This window comes from Copadichromis virginalis, linkage group LG19 (assembly GCF_057382275.1).
Source record: "Copadichromis virginalis isolate Kocher_CV1m ecotype Utaka linkage group LG19, C_Virginalis_male_GT1.1, whole genome shotgun sequence".
Classification (NCBI taxonomy): Eukaryota; Metazoa; Chordata; class Actinopteri; order Cichliformes; family Cichlidae; genus Copadichromis; species Copadichromis virginalis.
In genome coordinates this window covers 21,755,872-21,775,176 of record NC_140636.1, presented here as the reverse complement: position 1 = coordinate 21,775,176, position 19,305 = coordinate 21,755,872, and the positions used below count along the sequence as shown (strand labels likewise).

The window sequence follows — 19,305 nt, the reverse complement described above, 5'->3', positions numbered from 1 at the left end:
AAGTTTTAGAGAACAAGACTGAGAGACTATCTGAGGGTCCGAGTGAATGCCTGATGTAATTTTAAATCTGCTGCACAAAAACTGTTTTTGCTTATATGATCTCATACAGATCATCTTCAAATTTCAGGGAGACCTAAGAGATACTCTAATTTTTTCAGTACAGCTGTTAGAACTATAGTTGACAGTGGTTTTCCACTTTTCCAGTTAAATTCCAAAGTGAAAAAAAGCCACTGTTACACCTATTACATATTATCAAAGAGAAATAAGGAAGCACTCATGAAAAAAGATTTATTACTAATATAAATGGCAAAAGAAAATGAGCTTTGTGCATCAACAGCTATGATCTGTGGATTTTAAATCACAAGGCAGGCAGAGTGGAGAGTTTAAAACTAATACACAAAACAAGAAACTCAGAAGTAAGAACAGCAGTAGTGTGTGTCATAGCATCGCACAATTCTGCTTCATTTTTTTTGTACATTTTAAATAGGAAATGTCCTGATATTATACACTTTTACACCCCTTTTGAATAAAGTAAAATTAGATGGAAATATGAAAGTTATTTGTTTCTGCATCATTTACATAGTTATGATTCATTACTTCCACAAACTGGAGGAGCCGGCTTCCGACTGGCCGCTCCTTCTTCTGATATCTTGAGACAAAATTTGTCAAACAGTCGGAGCAGGCTGTGATTTCCACTCATGACCATTATATCACGTCATTACCAGGAAGAAGCCAGTAACTGAGTGTGCACATTTGACAGCAGGCATAATGTGTGCGCGTGTGTGTGCGTGTGTGTGTTGTATTTCTTGGAGAAGCCTAGTACCCATGTACCGGGTCATGAGTAATTATTTCAACTGGTAGACGTGGTGTCACGGTTCTGGGTCAGTTTCCACCCAGTATTTTGAGTTTATTATATTTTGGTTTAATTTTGCATCAGGGATTGTTTTCTTGTTCTCTTGTTGTGTTAATGATGATGATTATGATGTTTATTATTAGAGTTTCATGTTTCTGTTTGTGTTTAGGATTTGTTCTTCGGTTGTGTCTGCTTAGTATATGTCTAGTTCCATGTGTCATTTTCTGTCTGTCTCTCAATGTCGAGTCTGCGTCTTAGTGTGATGGTTTCTTGTTCCTGTTTTATTGTGAAGGTCTGCGTCTCATGTGAGTGTGTTCAGTTTTACCTCTCGTCTCGTTAATGACTCCGAGCTGTGTCTCCCACCTGTGTGTAATCTCCCTGTGATTCTTTGAGTGTATTTAAGTCGTGTCTTCTGTGTTTGTAGTTGCTGGTTTGTCTGTGTATCCACCCTGCTTCATCTGTGTGTTTCCCTGCTGTCAATCGGTTTCTGCTCGCTCTCGTTCATGTTCAGGTTCGTGTTCTGTACTCAGTTTGTTCCCAGTATAGTTTAGTCTTTGTTCGGTTCGCCTTTTGTCCATTTTTATTTTGTGTTTAATAAACCACCATCACACCTTTACCAAGTGCCTGCGTTTGGATCCTCCTTTATTTTCCACACGGCTCATCTCACTCGCCGTGACACGTGGAGGTCAAACTTGAAACACATCACTGCTGATGTTTGCCTGAAATTCAGAAAACAAAGAAAAAGTTAGAATAAGCTATTGTGTGTCGATGTTCAAATGCCTTTGCTAGTGTTACTACACTTCCCAGAACGCACTAGTGTCTTGGAAGGTGTTTTGGGAAGACGTATACATAAATATAGAAAGAGTAAAAATTGACACTGGTAGTGCCCAAATAAAGTTGAGGAAAGAACTTAGTAAACATTTAGTGGCGAAAGCTATAATGATGGAAGAAAAGACGAAGAAAAACAGTTTAATAAACTAATAAAGCAAGAAAACAAGCAAGAAGAAAGTCAGCAGTTATTTTCCTGATAACTCCTGAGATTAAAAATCTTTTTGCAACAGTGTCGTGACCAAGAGAGATAGCATTCAAGTAACACACATGAATCCATACAGCAAAAATACTGTATTCAATATTAATGTTCAAGCAATTATTGAATTAATTCAACCTCAAATTCGCTCAGTAAGACTAGCTCCCTAAGTTGTAGTGAATGTAAGCTGGTAAGTAAGGTTTGTAATAAACCTCAGGGCTTTGTGAAAGGAGTGTCCACCATATATGTATGCTGTCTGTGACCATAATGCAACACTGTGACAGAGAAGTGGAAGCAACAAGTCTCTTTATTCCCTCAGTGGACAGAAAACGAGGATAAAGAAAGCTACGAAAAGTCCTGAAAGAAGCTAAACTTTATTGTCAGGCCAGCAGAGGGCGGTGTTGAATGCATAATGCATACTGTGCTTAAGGTGCGTTTTTTGCATGTGTGTATCTGCGTGTGTCACCTGCCCTGCTGACGAGATTCTGCCTAGCCCTGATAAAAGCCAGGATGTCAGCATCAGTTTGCTGGTCTCCAGTCAGCGGAATAGAGGATGAGACTGTGGCAGAGGTGAGGGTCCTGAAATGTATGAATAGTTACTGTGACAGGCAGCCATCATCATTCATTGCTTTAACAACCCAGCAGTCCTGTTATTCTTGACTATTCGTAATCCAGAGGTTTATAAGAAACAGGTAACAATGCAGTCTCTGCTGGTGGAACAAAAGCACGAGTGTTTAACTGTGATCGTAAAAAGGTAGCTCAGGCAGCAGTGAGGCCTGTTTGATTTGTTAGCACAGTTTGTAGACATTACTTCACAAAGATATAAAAAATCATAGCCGTGCTCATGACTGAAAAAAAACAAAAACACTGCAAATCTATAAAATCTACACGTCTATATACAGATTTAAGTGCTTCAAAATGTCGACAATAAATCCAAAGAACTTTCAGTTTGTTTTAAAAATGTAAAAAATAAACAATAGACAATACAAGGACTGTGATGTCTCTTATTTCTAAAGAGATATGAGTGAAGTCAATAGTTCCTCTGAACATGTTAAATGGCAGAACTCTGAGAATATACTGGAAATAAAGCTCTGTCACTTTATTCTTTACAAGTGAAACAATAAAATACATGCACCCCCATAATTATGTTCATTAATCTGTATTAAATCTCACAGGATCTCCTGTGAGATTTAAGAAATGTAAGCATTTTATTTGTAAGTATTAGTTCAACGATGTCATCAAAACTAAAAACATAATAAAGATTGAAGTTAATAATAAAGATTCAAAGTTAAAGGGCACACGATAATGATCATAAAAACCCCCACGTAGCTACATGTGACAAAAGAAAAAATATTTTTTAGTAACATGTATACAAAGTTATACTTAACAAGGCTGTGTCACTGACACTGTAGGGCCTAAACATGTTGTTCCAAAGGATTATTTTGGCCAGAAATAGTTTAAAACTCCTCTTTTGATTGTAATATTTGTCAACCTTTGTTCCAGGCCACTGATTCACATACTTCCACTCAGAAGAAGGGGTGAAGTCTGTCACCTTCCTGTTCACAGGGTTATTCTGCCACGCTGGCACAGCTGGTCCTGGAGGTTTGCTTTCAAGGGTAAAACTTCTGAAATTCAAAGAATCAGTGTATGTGTATATATATAGTGTTACATATCGTATGGCTACATGCAGTATAACCCATCAGTACCCAGAGCAAATAAATGAGAGGATCAGTGAAGCGTAGCTGACCTGAGCTCCTGAGCAGAGATAGAAGGATCTGGATTCAGGTGTCGGCCTGCTGGCGAGTCTCTCACAGTACTGCTGAGAGCAGGAGCCCTAATTAAAATTAGAAGAGTATTTCATGAAGACTGACAACAAAATACCACAGAACATTATATCATCTGTAGGAAATGTATGCATGTACATGAGCCAACCACCAGAGGGCGCTACAACACAAAAATAGTTTGTAGCAACATTTTGTTAATGGAGTTTCTGCAAAGTTCACTGAGTTAAAACTAAAGCTGCCATATTCTCAGCTCCATTTTTCTAGTTCTTGTACTATATTCCTTATAAAAAATGGTGGTTAATAATTTCTTTAATCATTTTCAACATTTGTGATGAAGTTTAGGTCTTTTAGTATTGTTTGTATCTTTCACATAAAAACATTGTTTTATTGATTTAACATTGTTCCAGCAATTGTTTGCTATTTATTAAAGTAAAAAAAGGTTTTATAGAAACAAGCTGCAGGTTGCTGGCTAAAAATCAAGTGTTCAGGCACGGAAATGAAAAGGAAACTATAATATTATTAATAAATCAGTAAAAAGAGAGTGGTTCTCATTATAACTTCGCTAGTTTTTATACGTGTATGAGCTGAATAGAAGCTAAAAATGTCTATTTAATACACAGTTAATATTAAGAGTGCATACCAGCCAACTGGTCAGACCTTTATTACATCTTTTGCAAGGCTGGGCAAAAAGCAATCTCACCCAAATCCCGGAGCTCGAGGTGTAGATGGCTGTATGGTCCTGTTCAGTGTCCCAGTGTGACTTTGGGCTGCAGCCTCTGACTCAGACTCCTGGTTACAAATAATGAAAAGTTAATTTACTGAAATATTTCTGTACCACTTCTCTACAAACAACATCATGCCAGCCTGGTAACAGTTAAATGCAATGTGGCCATAGTTCTCTTTAAAAGGACCAGACAACCTTAGGTATTTTGTGTCTTCTGGCTTTGTCATAACACAAAGTTTAAGCGATCACATGTGTGCAGAACAATAAACGTGTGAACAAAGCTGATGAATATATACAGGCACGAAAAAGGACGTCCTGCTTTGTGGACTCAAACTGCATGTGTAAGGCCCGTCTGTTGGATTTCCTCTGCTTCCCATTCGTCACTCAGTGACACATTTCCAAACTTTTCTCAGATGTGAATGAGATATTCTTCTCCATTCATAAGATCAAAACCAAAGAGCGGCAGCCAGCGACGTCTGCTCATCACATGTTGGTGCCTAACATCTTCTATGCAGTTGGTTTCCGAAACCAACCACATGACAGCCATCAAGGCTGAGGAAAGCGTGCAAGTGGAGAGACAAGTCTAACTTGGTTTTAGACATGAAATTTTATCAGCTTTTCTCTCTTTAAACTTTTGCACAAGACTTATCTCTTATTACCCACAGACAGATATAGCCATGTAGATACTGGTAAAGTACTTACACATCATACGGTAAAAGCTCAAAAGTTGGTTAAAGGTACAACTGAATGAACTATATTTGAATTTTTTCTAGTATCTATACTGTGAACTTTTTCACTGTGACTTTGACTGGACCATCGCAACACCGCGATGCTTTTTCTTTTTCAGCCGTTCTGTTGCAGATTTGCTGCTGTGCTTGGGATCGTTGTCCTGTTCTGTGACCCAGTTTGAACCAAGCTTTAGCTGTGAGACAGATGGTCTCACATTTGACTGAGATGTAGCTCTTGGGTGTTTTTACAGTTTTGCTGAGCGCTGAGTGCTCCGGACCTGGGGTGAATTTCCTGGGATGTCCACTTCTGCGAACACTGTGGCATTGTCCCGACACACATCTGAATGCTCCAGACGGCAAAATGCCAAGGCTCCTGCTTTTATAAACCTGCTCACACATCCTGATAATTAATTAGTGAATTGGATTATCAGCTATTTAGCCTCTGAATTCCTATGGAAGCAGTACATAGCTGTATGGAAACTTTATTCTTCACATGTCTGTTAAAGACTGTTAGCCAACAATTTCAATAGCTAAATCTTTAGCTACTAAGATTTATGCAATATTTATAGCGTTATGGCAACTGTTCTCCACTATGTTTAGCTGGCTGCCTCCACTGTGTGACATTTTGTTCCTGTTAATGCTATCTGCTGGGACTGTCCATCATCTGTTGCTGTTCCTCTAAGCTGCTTTCCAGGCTCTTGTTTGGGTCACAAAGAGTTCCATGAAAATGTCTTTGTGTGTATTTGCCTCCTACATATCTTCCCCCCAGGACCGACTGAGCATGATGTTGAACAGAGGCTGCAAGGGTCACACTGGTGCCATAAAGGCCCCACAAGTCAAAGACAGATGCATATCAACTTACACGACCACAGAGCCCTGCATTCAGAAAACAAACGAAAGAAGACATCCATAAACAGAAAGACAAAAAGCCAGAGACAAGGCTAATGTCAAACACGTCTTTAACACTCTTCCCTGGACTTTACATCAGGCTCCCAGATGCTTTATGTGGTGTTGTCACATGGATAGGTAGAGGAAGGTAAGCTCAGCCACCTGCAGACTGGAAGCTTCCTGGCTCCACCACTTATGGAAGTCCTTCTGGAGCTTGACCTTTGACCTCTCCAACAACAGCTGCAGATGCTCAATCTCGGTCCTCAGCGCTTTTAGACGGCCAACGATGCTCTTGTAACTGACAGGAGAAATTAACGGTACTGAATTCAACTTTTATCCACGTTACGAAGGATCTGCTGTATCCAGTCAATGCAAGCAGGGTCTGCCATAGTAATTCATTAAAAAGCACTACAAATTCACCCTTTTTTTTCTTCCTCAATGTGCTTGCAGAGGTTTTCTTCAGCTGGGTCAAACTCCTCCTCAGACCCTGTGTGACTTTCCATGACACCTGTGGTGTAGAATTGATAGGTTGCAGAGAGGACAAAGGAGTTAAAAACAAAAAAGAAACATGGTCATGTTTTATATAAAATGACAAGTGCAAGATTAGAAGCTGAGAATTTGTGTGTGTCATGAGTCCATTGGCTTCAAAGAAAGCATTTAAACTTTTGGCCTCGGATAATGGAAACCAGGCTGCTGTGAAGAGCTCTCTGATGCGGATCTCCAAATAACAAGAAAAGCCTTTGGGTGGGAGGTGTTTGCATGCTTTAGAACCAGGTTTCCCCATCAAAGGTTTTATCTCACTGATCAAAACAGTCAGAATGGAGCAAATGAAGGCGTCTTAGAGCCTGAGCCGCCCAGTCTTTGGCCAGTAAGCTTTCATTCACTGAGGCTTGCTGCAAAAGCTTTGAAGTGGCCACCAGTAACAGTTGAAAAGGGGCCACAATGTGCTCAGCGTTTATCATCCTGTTTTGAGAAGAGTTCAATATCAAAAAGATGATAATAAAAAGACCTGATACTTCCTCAAGCTGCAATCCCAATGCAAAGGCAAGAAATGTGCAGAAATGTGGTGAATTTTAATTGCTTCACATGTTTGTTGTTTAGATGTTGGTGTGGGCAGAAGTTATAAATAATTTTTACCATAAGCGGCTCTCTGTCTCCTCCGCACATCCAGCTGCTTCTTCAGTTCAGCTGAGAGAAGGAGAACGACAACAAAACTTTTTAATTTCCATCAAGAGACTCAAAGCACATCAATCTCCAAGGCCACTGGGCTTCATAACTTAAAAAGAGTCGCCTGGTTCCACATGATTTCATAAAAGTCAAGCAAGTAAATGCATGACATTGTTTATGAAGAAACATTTTGGATTGTCATTCACCTACTTAAAACCCCTGCAATGCAAAACGGTTAAAACCCATGTGCTGCCTAATACAGGGAGTCCTCATTATAACCCAGAAGAAAAAACATTATTTCAAACATTACTCTTGATGATCGGCATGTTTGATTTGGTAAGACATTCCGAAAGCTCTCTCCCAATTTACCTAGGATTGAGAGTGGCACCAGCTAAACTTCTATCCATAACAGTTCTTTCAAATCTCACACTTCGTTTTTGTAATTCAACTGTAATCAACAATCTCACGCAAATCCTAAAGCTCCCTCTGGAGTTGGCCTGTCAAACTCTATTCTTCTTAGACATTTGAACCTATGATTTATTTCCAGATGATTAACCTTTTCTGCACATTTCTAACTTCTTATTTTTACTCTTGAACTCTACTAGACTGGCTTTGCATGACTTACAATTCAGAATAATTCATATTTACCTTATTTATCTTATAAAGTGCGTGAGTACAGCCCCTCAGTTCATCCTCTGCCTAATATCTATATGATCATCATCATCATCATATCGAGCCAAGAATAGAAAAAAAAAACTGTGAAACAGTGTTTGGAGGAGTATGAGGCCTCACAGGGATTACTTCTATATACAATGACCTCATAAGTTGAAAAATTTCCCAAGTTTATTATGATTATCTACTATACAGTACTGCAGGAAATAAATCAAAACAGAACAATAGTCAAGATGGTGCTGATTTATAAACTTCCATAGTCCTCTAAATGAAGTCTTCAGTAAGCAAAGAAGCAACAAGAAGGAGGCATTCGGGTGAATGTTGATTCTCGTGGCTATAGTGCAGTCTTTACATATGGGCAAGTCATTTACTGTTGCTGAACTGAAGTGTTTAATTACATTGTTGGAGAAATTGCTAATAAACCGCTTCGGTAGTAGAAGACAGTTGTAAGTAAAGGGACAAAAAATGTCCAGGGATGCTTTTGCCATAAGACGAACACAGGATACAATTTCATGTTTATTTCATGTTTAGATCAGAGCCAGGCTACGAGATAAAAGCAGTGTTGAATGGCAGTATCTTCTGTGGTGTTTCCATTAAAGTCCCACAGGTGTCATTCACTTATAGACGCTGCTGTGCTGCAGCTCTTTGTATAATACAACCCTATCTCAAGTGGAAATCAGAAAATGGGAAATCCAGATGAAGTATGTGGGGGGGAGGAGGGGGGTGGGTTTCTGTAACACCTCACATGACGCCACAAAATGGTTGGATTAGAGCTCTTGCTCGGCTTTCTCCTGTGGAATACTTTAAATCTGTTTGCAAAGTGCCCGTGTAACCAGCTCGTCTTCCAGGACCACTTTTCTGAGGGTTTCAGTAGACAGCAGAGACATGAATGGATGATGTGAAACATTACAAATGAGCAGCCCTGACACAGTGTGCCCATGATGACAGTGTTTTTCCAAATGCCTATGGAGTATGAAGCTGGGTTGTGTGTGGATAGCTGAAAATGTAGTTGTACTGAGACGCCCTGTGGCTTCGCGTTGTGGTGAGGTGGGCAGCCTGAAACTTCACTAACAGACACAGCTCTCTCAAACATGACCCACAACCCCTTTCATAATAACATAAAAGGATTAAAAAATATTTATGCCATGACCACGCTATGATGACAGGGTACAAAAAAGGGGCAGGGAGCACGTGAAGGCAACATAAAAAGCACTTTTTTTTTTTTTGGTTGGCTTTTGTGTTCACTCTGATCCGTACATGGTCATGGCCAAAGTATTCTTTAACAGATCTGTTATATTCGCCCGAAGCCCCTGCATGGCCCCACCCTTTTATTTAGCCATAAATTTTCCAAATATCTTCTGTGTAAACTCGTCACACATCTCTCTTAAAGGCTCATGGACTGCACCCAAGCAACGATCTCTTTAAAATGGGTTTGAAAAATAAACTACAAAAACTGCAGTACTTCTAATGTCCACTTGAGGTGGGCTACAAAAGTGAGTACTGTATTGACTCCTATGGTACAAATCAAACTTTAAAGCTGAACTAACCATCTTTGCAGCCTAGAACAAACTTTTTAAAAAAAAACTTACTTGTTTAAATTCTTTTAAGGAATAAAGTTTGTATTATTAGGGACGTAGATTCTAACGCAGCCAGTGTTTTTGACACCTTTCTGAATACTTTTAATGCAGCTGTCGGACAAAAATATGGCTCATTTACAGACAATCCAAGAAATATGTTAAGTATGCTCCAGTTTTAGTTGGTAAAGTTACTGTCTATAGATCCATGTCTTTGTCTCCTGCCTTCCTCCGCTCACCCGGTCACGGCAGATGGCCGTCCCTCCCTGAGCCTGGTTCTGCCGGAGGCGTCTTCCATTAAAAGGGAGTTTTTCCTTCCCTTTGTCGCCAAAGCTCTTGCTCATTGGGTGTCATATGATTATTTGGGTTTTGACTGTTTTCTCTGTATTATTATAGGGTCTTACCTTACTACATAAAACACCTTGAGGTGACTGTTGTTGTGATCTGGCGCTATATAAATAGAATTGAATGGAATTGAATTAAACTGAACTGCATGTAGCCATCCAAGCTAACCAGTGTCCCATTCAAACATGGTCACTTCTGGCTCAAACACAAAAAACAAAAACAATCAAAAAACAAGAAAGCAACAGGTAAAAAGCTCCAAAACAACACAATAGGTGACAGCACCACTGCTACATCTAACTTTTATGTACAGTCTGTGCCTGAATCAGACAATCTGATTCAATGATTTTGACCAGGATTAGACAAATAACCTAAACAACTACCGGTAAATACCATACCACACCTACCATAAATGCAGCCAAAGTTTGAGATAGAAAATGTTCAATAGTGACTGTGTGAACTGTGTTTACAGTAAAAGACTGAATACTGGCCAAGGGACAAATATCTCTTATTTCTTCAGGATCTGCAGGGTATCAGTGGGAGGGAGGAGACACCATATACCCAATATGACTCTGGTTTCAAAAGGTTTAATGTACAACAGATTTACTTTTTTACCTGTCCCAGCAATGATCAGAGAAATAAAAAAGAATCAAAACTTTTTGGTCACAAAAGCCAGTTCAAGTCCCAAAACAGACCAAAAAAACAACAACAAAAATCCAGGATATTTGTCAAGTAAAGGTGGGGTGCAGACTTCAGTGCTTCTATTCTCCATCCAGGACAAGATTGTGAGCTCAACACCAAAAACTCTTCCAAACCACACAGGGTTTCCCCCCCACACCACCGTCAGTAGACGTGCTGTCGACTTTAAAGGCTGGTTTCAAGCTACAAGCCTCAATAAATATTTGGTGATTTTTGTGGCCGGGAGGTTGAATGTGATATGCCACATAAATACCAAAGTGAGGTGAGATTTGAGCACCATACTTGCAGCCCAGCTTTCCAGCATCTGACCTATGTGTAGATGAAGAATAATATCCACAAGTAATCTGGTAAATGTTTAAAATTCACAAGACAAATAAAGAACCGCAAGAACACAGGAAGCAAGATTTGTTTCTATTAAACAGAGAGCTGCACTAAACATTCTCCATTTTTGTAGGACAGCTGGGTTCATGCTGCTGTTGACTGAGGCTTTGACCTAAACTATGGACTTTTTATAAACCACTTTAATATACGGCTAATAGCACAGGAATTAATCACAGAAACAGTCAGCGCAGTAAAATGCAGCTCATGTTAACAAAGACTACAATATTTCTCTTCTGGTATTTGTTCTAAAAAGTGTGGCACATCTCCGGCTCCATACTCATTTTTCCTGCATCTGTGGGTCACTTCAGCGAAGGTGAAATCAAAGTGATACCAAAGACGGTGTCACATGCTTGGCCCAAATTCCTCAACAAAGTAAGAAGCAACAGAACTGCCCCACCAAAACTGGTGTAAAAACAGGTGTGTGTTTCTAGGAACATTATATAAGAAATCTGGAATTTAGAAATTTTTCTCAGGAATAAATATATAACCAAACCACTTGAATATTCAGAAAGCGCTATTGATTTTGATTTAGGACAACCTCCTGCCTCCACAAACATGCATTTGGAACTGTAGCTGCCTTGTAAAAATACGGCAAAGTATTACTGTGCTGCAGAAAACAGAAACACAAAACTGAGACATAAAACAAAACACAGGAAAACTGAAAGGCATCACCAGAATAACTATGAAGTAAAACAAAGAATGAAAAGACTCAAAGATGTCACAGAAAAGCTTGCAATCTGGTAGAATAAAAGAAATCAATACAGTAATCCAAGAAAAATCCAACAAAAACCAAAACCAACACTCCCGGACTATGACAGCTGGGGTTCTTCTACAGTAAATTCAAATAAATAAGAATGTTCAGAATCTACGTTCTTATACAGTGGTTTTACTGATCTAGGTCAAATCTGCACATACAGTATCTATAGCAGCGTAGCATTGGGAACAGACTAAACAGGATATTCCAGACGTCCATCTCCCTAACAAAATGTTCTGGTTCCTCCAAGAATTTCCCAATCCAGATAACATATATAATTTCTCCCTTTCCAAATTGGGAATGCTCAGAAAACCTCCAAAGAAACAGAAGAGCAATAGCTTTATTCTGAGCTCCATCCTGATGTCCAAACTGTTCACCCTATGTGTAAACCTGCATTCATGAGCTCACTTTCCTGACTACTGCTCAGATCTCAAGTACCGATGATGACTGAAACATAGATTGACAGGTGTATCAAAAGCTTAGCCTTCTGGAGCCATGAAACCACGGTCTCAGACTTTGAGGTACTGATTCTCATTCTCGCCACTTCACACAAATTGCTTTAGTGGGAGCTCAGAATCACATCAGTCTCATACTCCTGCTACAGAAGATGTGCATCTGTGACTTTCTAAATAGAAATCTCTTCTTTCGACCTATGGTTTCAGAATGCGTCTCTGCAGTAGGACTGATCTCTAGAGTCATAGTGAGGCCAAGAAATACAGCATAAACTAGAGACTGATGCTTCCTCTAACCCTCAAGTTGGGTCCTTTAGAAAAAAGCACCTCATATTATCCTAAAAGTTTCCATGTTCTCCTTTAACCATGAGACACAGGTGGTGTAAAGTTTCCGAGCAAACCCTCCAAGATGGCATTAAAACACAGCGAGCCACTCTCCAGCCACTAAAAACACCATCTCTCATCCAGGAAGAATGCAGCTCTGTGCACCTAAAAATGTAATAAGCTTTGACAGCATTGAGATGTTTGACTAAGATGAGGAATGTGGATAAATTAGTAAAAATCCAGTTTTTCCTCGCTTCAGCCTCACTGTGTGGTCTGCAGAACACATTTAAAGAGTTAATAATCTGCATGCTGTCAGGGTTGATTTCTGCATGACATGTGACAGATTCGTCTGTGTCAGCACCTCATGCAGTGAAGGCTAAAGACAAAAAAAATGAATTCAGAGGGTGATAAGTGTACACTGGCATGTGTGGTGCTAACGGGCAAATGCTACTAAACCACTGAGCGTGCTCGGAGGCAGCGCTGATGCCAGGCGTTGGTGTAAACCTATCCATTTCAACGGCATGTGAAATGAGCCACAGACAGAGCAGGGAAATTTATAAATGTAGCTTGCAGTAGTAAACGCAAACCAGATAAAAACACATTTTAACTGCTCTGAGTTTACTGGAAAGTTCAACCAAACATTAATATCATTTAAACTCACTGCCAGCGGCGACAGGACTCGGCTTTTAGTGTTTCTGTAAACAGCAGCAGGTTATGACACAATACTGAGCTTCTAACAAGGCATCTTTTATGATTTCTATATTAAAGTGCACCTTCTCTGCTTTTCCTTTTTTTTCTGTATGGAACAGCTCTAGGAGTTTTTAAAATGAAGGGTTTTTTTTACCTGCACAAAACTGAAATGGAAAAAAAAAGCAAAAAATAAAGAAACGCAAAAGTAACAAAAGAAAAAAACAAGAGAGATCAGTAATAACTAATAGTTAAATGCAGAGAGGTGTATAAACACATAGTGAGTGAAGAAGAAGAAGACGAAGAAGAAGAAGACAAAGAAGACGAAGAAGAAGACTCAGTGCATCTAGCCAACATCAAGAAAGTTATCACTGGAATGTTTTCAGATGTCTGTTGCTATTTAACGTAATTCTTTTAGCTCAGTTCCTCAAAAGGCTCTGCATTCTCAGAGCGTTGTTCTTAATGGAAGCCTCATCTTGTGTCATAGAATGTCGTGTTACATGGAAGTATGACAGACTCCTAGTTCAGCTTGTTTCAGGCAGAGAATGAACTCATAAACCAAGTTTACAATACATAAGAATTATTTTGAATTATGACTCAATTAGAATCCAGAAATAAAAATATTTACTTGGAAATAAGAAACAAAGTGCAAATGAGACAGTCTCTGTCTAATCTTCACTTTGGGTCACTTGTGGGCATTTAGAAGACACACATTGTGTAGTGAATATAGTCCCAGACTAACAACATAAGGCTTAGAACCACTAAGCTTTGGCCTAAGCCAATGCCAAGTTTACCCGTTATGGATATCACACAGAACAGCACAAGAGTGACAGCCAAGTAAAAAGCACAGGTTGGAATCTTCAGTAACCGGAAATCCAAATGTGGAAATCTTCAGGCTGTTTCAAATGTATTAATATGGAACTTGTTAAAATAACTGACCAAAATAACTAAATTGGGAAATATTCAAAAGTAAAGACACAAGACAAATCCAAGAAAAATAAAACTGCATTATTGTCGCCTATTGTCAGAAAGAAACAGGTGAAGTAAAATATGAAACTAGTTAAATATTAAATATCAATCAAGCTGAGGACGTTATGTTGCCATAGTAACAACAGAAGCTTCCCAACATCAAATCAACGCCCTTTCAGCTTCTTCCTATACAGTGGTATAAAAAGTCTTTGTCCCCTTCCTTATTTCCTATTTTTTTTTATATTTGTCACACTTAAATGTTTCAGATCATGAAACTAATTTTACTATTAGACAAAGATAACTTGAGTAAACACAAAATGCAGTTTCTAAATAAAGGTGTTTCTTATTAAGGGGGAAAAATCCAAACCTACATGTGAGGAGCAGGGGCAAGCACTGTTTTTACACCACTGTATCTCCGAACACACAGAAAAAGAAAAACCTTTTGAAACATATAGCGAAAGGCTGTTGCTATCGCAGCATGAACCTCCAAACTGCTCGCTCTTTGGTCTTAGCTTGCTTCATGCTATGTTAGCTCTTCTGCTGCTGATGTGTGGTAAAGTAAACACAGAAGAACACACCACAGAACTCAATGGAGCGTCTTATCAACTGTATCTCAGTTTCCATTAGGATGATCAAGTCCTTTTGCACTGCTTCCCAGCAATTTGCTCTCCGATGTGTGCCTTTCTCTTGTTTTGTATATATCCCTCTCTTCTGTTTGCTATTAATTCCTGATGATGTCTTTACTATTTATATCTTTCTTTTGAATAGAGGGCTCTATTCTATTCTATGACAGAAGACTGCGCACCTGAACATTACGCAGCTCTTGAGTGCAATGTGTTTTTCAAAAAGAATGAGAAAACTTACTGATTCTGTTTCTGGCTTCATTCAGTTCCTCTCCAAGTTTCCGGGCCTCTGCTGATCTGTTCAAAAGAATCAAAGAATTAAAAGCAAAGTTCACCCCCAAAATCACATTTACATATGCTTCCTCTGGCCTGTTGTGCTGTTTATACATCTGGATTGTGGAAATGTCTGGCATCTCTTAAGGATAGAAAATCCACTGAAAAACAATACAACAATAATGTGTCTTTACTAGAGATGGACCGATCCGATATTACGTATCGGTCCGATACTGACGTAAATTACTGGATCGGATATCGGAGAGAAATAAAAAATGTAACCCGATCCATTAAATATCAATAAAGCACCTCACAAAACTTGCGACACAGCGTAACTCGGCCCATAACCATAGCATGTCGGAGCAGTGTGCTCATGTGATAGAGCGGTTGTGTGTATTTGGAGCCTCCTACCAAACCGGCATTTCATCTCCGAGGAAGTGATCCCAGAGAGAAGTAAAGCAAGTGTGTAAGTTAATATCTGAATGTTTGTAAAGCATTCCCACGTTAAGCTTAACAACCAATATATGGAGCGACTGCCTCTTCTCTCTCCCTCCCTCTCCTGTTGCTACTTCAGTCATGAAACTGATTAATGATCAGCTGATCGGCTTTTCTGTCCAAGTCCGTCTCTCTTCTTTGTTTTTGGCCCACTTTGCGCCAGAAAGAGGAAACCAGTGGCTGAACATCAGCAGAATGTTTAACCTTGATAAGCTGTTGTTAGAATTTATTTAATATTACTTTCTGGACCAGGATCTTTTTCTACGCAGCTGACGGCTGGTAACTGTGCAGGGGCGGATCTAGCAAAGTTTAGCCAGGGGGGCCGATAGGGCAGGGAAATGGGGGGCACAAAGACATACTTTTCTTTCTTATTCTCATTTAAAATGTCTAGCTTTTAATAAATAATTATCTGAATCTTACACCCAAAGTTTTAATCTGATGTAAAATGTATAGAAGTCCATTACTGTATATACAGGGAGTGCAGAATTATTAGGCAAATGAGTATTTTGTCCACATCATCCTCTTCATGCATGTTGTCTTACTCCAAGCTGTATAGGCTCGAAAGCCTACTACCAATTAAGCATATTAGGTGATGTGCATCTCTGTAATGAGAAGGGGTGTGGTCTAATGACATCAACACCCTATATCAGGTGTGCATAATTATTAGGCAACGTCCTTTCCTTTGGCAAAATGGGTCAAAAGAAGGACTTGACAGGCTCAGAAAAGTCAAAAATAGTGAGATATCTTGCAGAGGGATGCAGCAGTCTCAAAATTGCAAAGCTTCTGAAGCGTGATCATCGAACAATCAAGCGTTTCATTCAAAATAGTCAACAGGGTCTCAAGAAGCGTGTGGAAAAACCAAGGCGCAAAATAACTGCCCATGAGCTGAGAAAAGTCAAGCATGCAGCTGCCAAGATGCCACTTGCCACCAGTTTGGCCATATTTCAGAGCTGCAACATCACTGGAGAGCCCAAAAGCACAAGGTGTGCAATACTCAGAGACATGGCCAAGGTAAGAAAGGCTGAAAGACGACCACCACTGAACAAGACACACAAGCTGAAACGTCAAGACTGGGCCAAGAAATATCTCAAGACTGATTTTTCTAAGGTTTTATGGACTGATGAAATGAGAGTGAGTCTTGATGGGCCATATGGATGGGCCCGTGGCTGGATTGGTAAAGGGCAGAGAGCTCCAGTCCGACTCAGACGCCAGCAAGATGGAGGTGGAGTACTGGTTTGGGCTGGTATCATCAAAGATGAGCTTGTGGGGCCTTTTCGGGTTGAGGATGGAGTCAAGCTCAACTCCCAGTCCTACTGCCAGTTTCTGGAAGACACCTTCTTCAAGCAGTGGTACAGGAAGAAGCCTGCATCCTTCAAGAAAAACATGATTTCCATGCAGGACAATGCTCCATCACACGCGTCCAAGTACTCCACAGCGTGGCTGGCAAGAAAGGGTATAAAAGAAGAAAAACTAATGACATGGCCTCCTTGTTCACCTGATCTGAACCCCATTGAGAACCTGTGGTCCATCATCAAATGTGAGATTTACAAGGAGGGAAAACAGTACACCTCTCTGAACAGTGTCTGGGAGGCTGTGGTTGCTGCTGCACGCAATGTTGATGGTGAACAGATCAAAACACTGACAGAATCCATGGATGGCAGGCTTTTGAGTGTCCTTGCAAAGAAAGGTGGCTATATTGGTCGCTGATTTGGTTTTGTTTTGGAATGTCAGAAATGTATATTTGTGAATGTGGAGATGTAATATTGGTTTCACTGGTAAAAATAAATAATTGAAATGGGTATATATTTGTTTTTTGTTAAGTTGCCTAATAATTCTGCACAGTAATAGTCACCTGCACACACAGATATCCCCCTAAAATAGCTAAAACTAAAAACAAACTAAAAACTACTTCCAAAAACATTCAGCTTTGATATTAATGAGTTTTTTGGGTTCATTGAGAACATGGTTGTTGTTCAATAATAAAATTATTCCTCAAAAATACAACTTGCCTAATAATTCTGCACTCCCTGTTAGGGATGGGTATCGTTTAGGTTTTATCTGATACCGGTGCCAAATCGGTACTTTTGAAACGGTGCCGGTGCTCAAACGGTGCTCAAACCGGTGCTTAAAGAATGGAGAACACAAAATTGGTCCAAAAACCTCTCATATTCAGCTGGTTTTTTGTAAAAAGATAACAATGTTAGCCTTTTCTGCAGCTATGGGGCATATATGGTATCACTCTTGGCTGGAAGCAGTGCTTAAACAATGTAAAAAACACAAACTTTGTCCAAAAACCTCTCATGTTTAGCTGTTTCCCTCTTTTTCTTTGGTCATTTTAGCCTTTTTGGCCAGGGTGAAGGGAGTATCTGCCATCAAACAAGAAGACAGCCGCATGTAGCTATGATGATGTTTGCTAGTTCACCTTACATGCATTAATGTAATAACGTGGTTAGCCTACTCAACGTAAATTACACACGAACAACATTAAGCTACTCACGCAGAGAAGAACGGCTGCTGCTGCCATCAAATACGGCGCATTTCTGGGCTTTTAAAAAAAACGCTATGCGTCGCCAGGTGTTTCATCGGATTCGAGGTGTTACCTCCTTTGACAGTATCACAGTATCAGCTTAAAGCACTTGTTGCAGGCTGCTGAGTTTGCATATTTTGCTGTGAAGTACAGCCAGACTTTTGACCGCTTCGCCTTTGGACATTTTTAATCTGTAGCTCTGCATAAAAGAACGTACGTACCTGGCCCCGCCTACTATCCTCGGAAACGTAAAATGATTGGCTAGAAGTGTATCACAGCTCAGGGAAAAAAAGCACCGAAATGTGCGCTGCTTTTCGGTCTGGTTACTACCGTTTATGTCAGAACCGGTGCCATCATGGCACCGGACACCGGTACCCATCCCTACTCCCTGTATATGTAATTTGAATTTTACTCAAAACTATTGCTCCGTGTTTATGAGGGCAAAGAATCATTTTCCTGAGTGAACGTGACTTTGTTAACCACATTCATGTGACCACTCAGACTGATTCCTGGTGTTAGAGAAAGAGGTGCCCGAGAAGAAAACGATATCCTTGAAATGCTGAACTTTGTGGTACTGCTTATACGTTGAAGTAGTCTGCCTTAATTTGGGCATTATCAGGATAATATTTTGTTCTACTAGTCATTAACCTCTGTTTCAGCAGACTCTTGTTGTCTTCAATGGTTAGGTGGTCTTCATGGTCTCTTATGAAGATCTCAAAGGCCTCTTGTTTTCCCATTGACAGCTTGGGGCCTGAAAGAGAGAGAATAAAAATCAGCACTGAGATGCACAGTGTGCTTTATTTTATGAATCAGAAACACTGTGTATATCAGCAGCTCCACGGTAAAAAACATCATCTAACTTGAGCACTCATGCCAGGTCCTGCTGTGCAAATAATAATGGATAATAATGGATTGTATTTATATAGCGCTTTTGAAGGCACCCAAAGCGCTTTACAATACCACTATTCATTCACTCTCTCATTCACACAAATGTGAACATGTTCCCACATTCACCGGTACTCTACTCCAGTCTGGGAGCCAGATGTGCGCTACAGAGCTCTACTGATATGGCTGATTATCGCGGCATTTGATGATTAGCGAGAACATAAACACAAATATAAACAGCAGTTGTGAACATGTCAAGATTACATAGAGGATATACCCCACCCCTCGCTGCTCAACCTCAGCAGTGCATCGCACATCAGGAAACATGATGTTGAACTTCCTGCTCACTGCTCAAGTTTTTATTAAAGCTGTACACATCTGCTTTAAATACTGCACTTCCACCAAGGGGATAAAACACAACACAGCAGAGAGCGTTGATTTGGTCTCCTTCTGAAAATGCAATTGAATTAGAAAGGC

General features: G+C 39.8%; 1 protein-coding gene across 7 annotated transcripts in view; it reads right to left on the bottom strand.

Annotated features, from left to right (window-relative positions):
- The window catches only part of kif6 (kinesin family member 6), a 76,898-nt gene that overhangs the window by 2,202 nt on the left and 55,391 nt on the right, over positions 1 to 19,305 (bottom strand). For 3 of the 7 annotated variants that reach the window (XM_085442327.1, XM_085442328.1, XM_085442330.1), the window contains 10 exons: positions 18,592 to 18,694; positions 14,890 to 14,945; positions 7,142 to 7,192; positions 6,425 to 6,512; positions 6,167 to 6,302; positions 4,365 to 4,453; positions 3,628 to 3,714; positions 3,401 to 3,505; positions 2,347 to 2,459; positions 24 to 1,572 (listed from right to left, as the gene is read on the bottom strand). In XM_085442327.1, the coding sequence (XP_085298453.1) occupies positions 1,556 to 1,572; positions 2,347 to 2,459; positions 3,401 to 3,505; positions 3,628 to 3,714; positions 4,365 to 4,453; positions 6,167 to 6,302; positions 6,425 to 6,512; positions 7,142 to 7,192; positions 14,890 to 14,945; positions 18,592 to 18,694 (845 nt within the window). In that variant the 3' untranslated portion in view covers positions 24 to 1,555. Of the gene's footprint in view, positions 1 to 23; positions 1,573 to 2,346; positions 2,460 to 3,400; positions 3,506 to 3,627; positions 3,715 to 4,364; positions 4,454 to 6,166; positions 6,303 to 6,424; positions 6,513 to 7,141; positions 7,193 to 14,889; positions 14,946 to 18,591; positions 18,695 to 19,305 lie in introns of those variants that run through there. The other 4 variants (XR_014916914.1, XR_014916916.1, XM_085442326.1 and 1 more) reach the window with 4 other exon arrangements.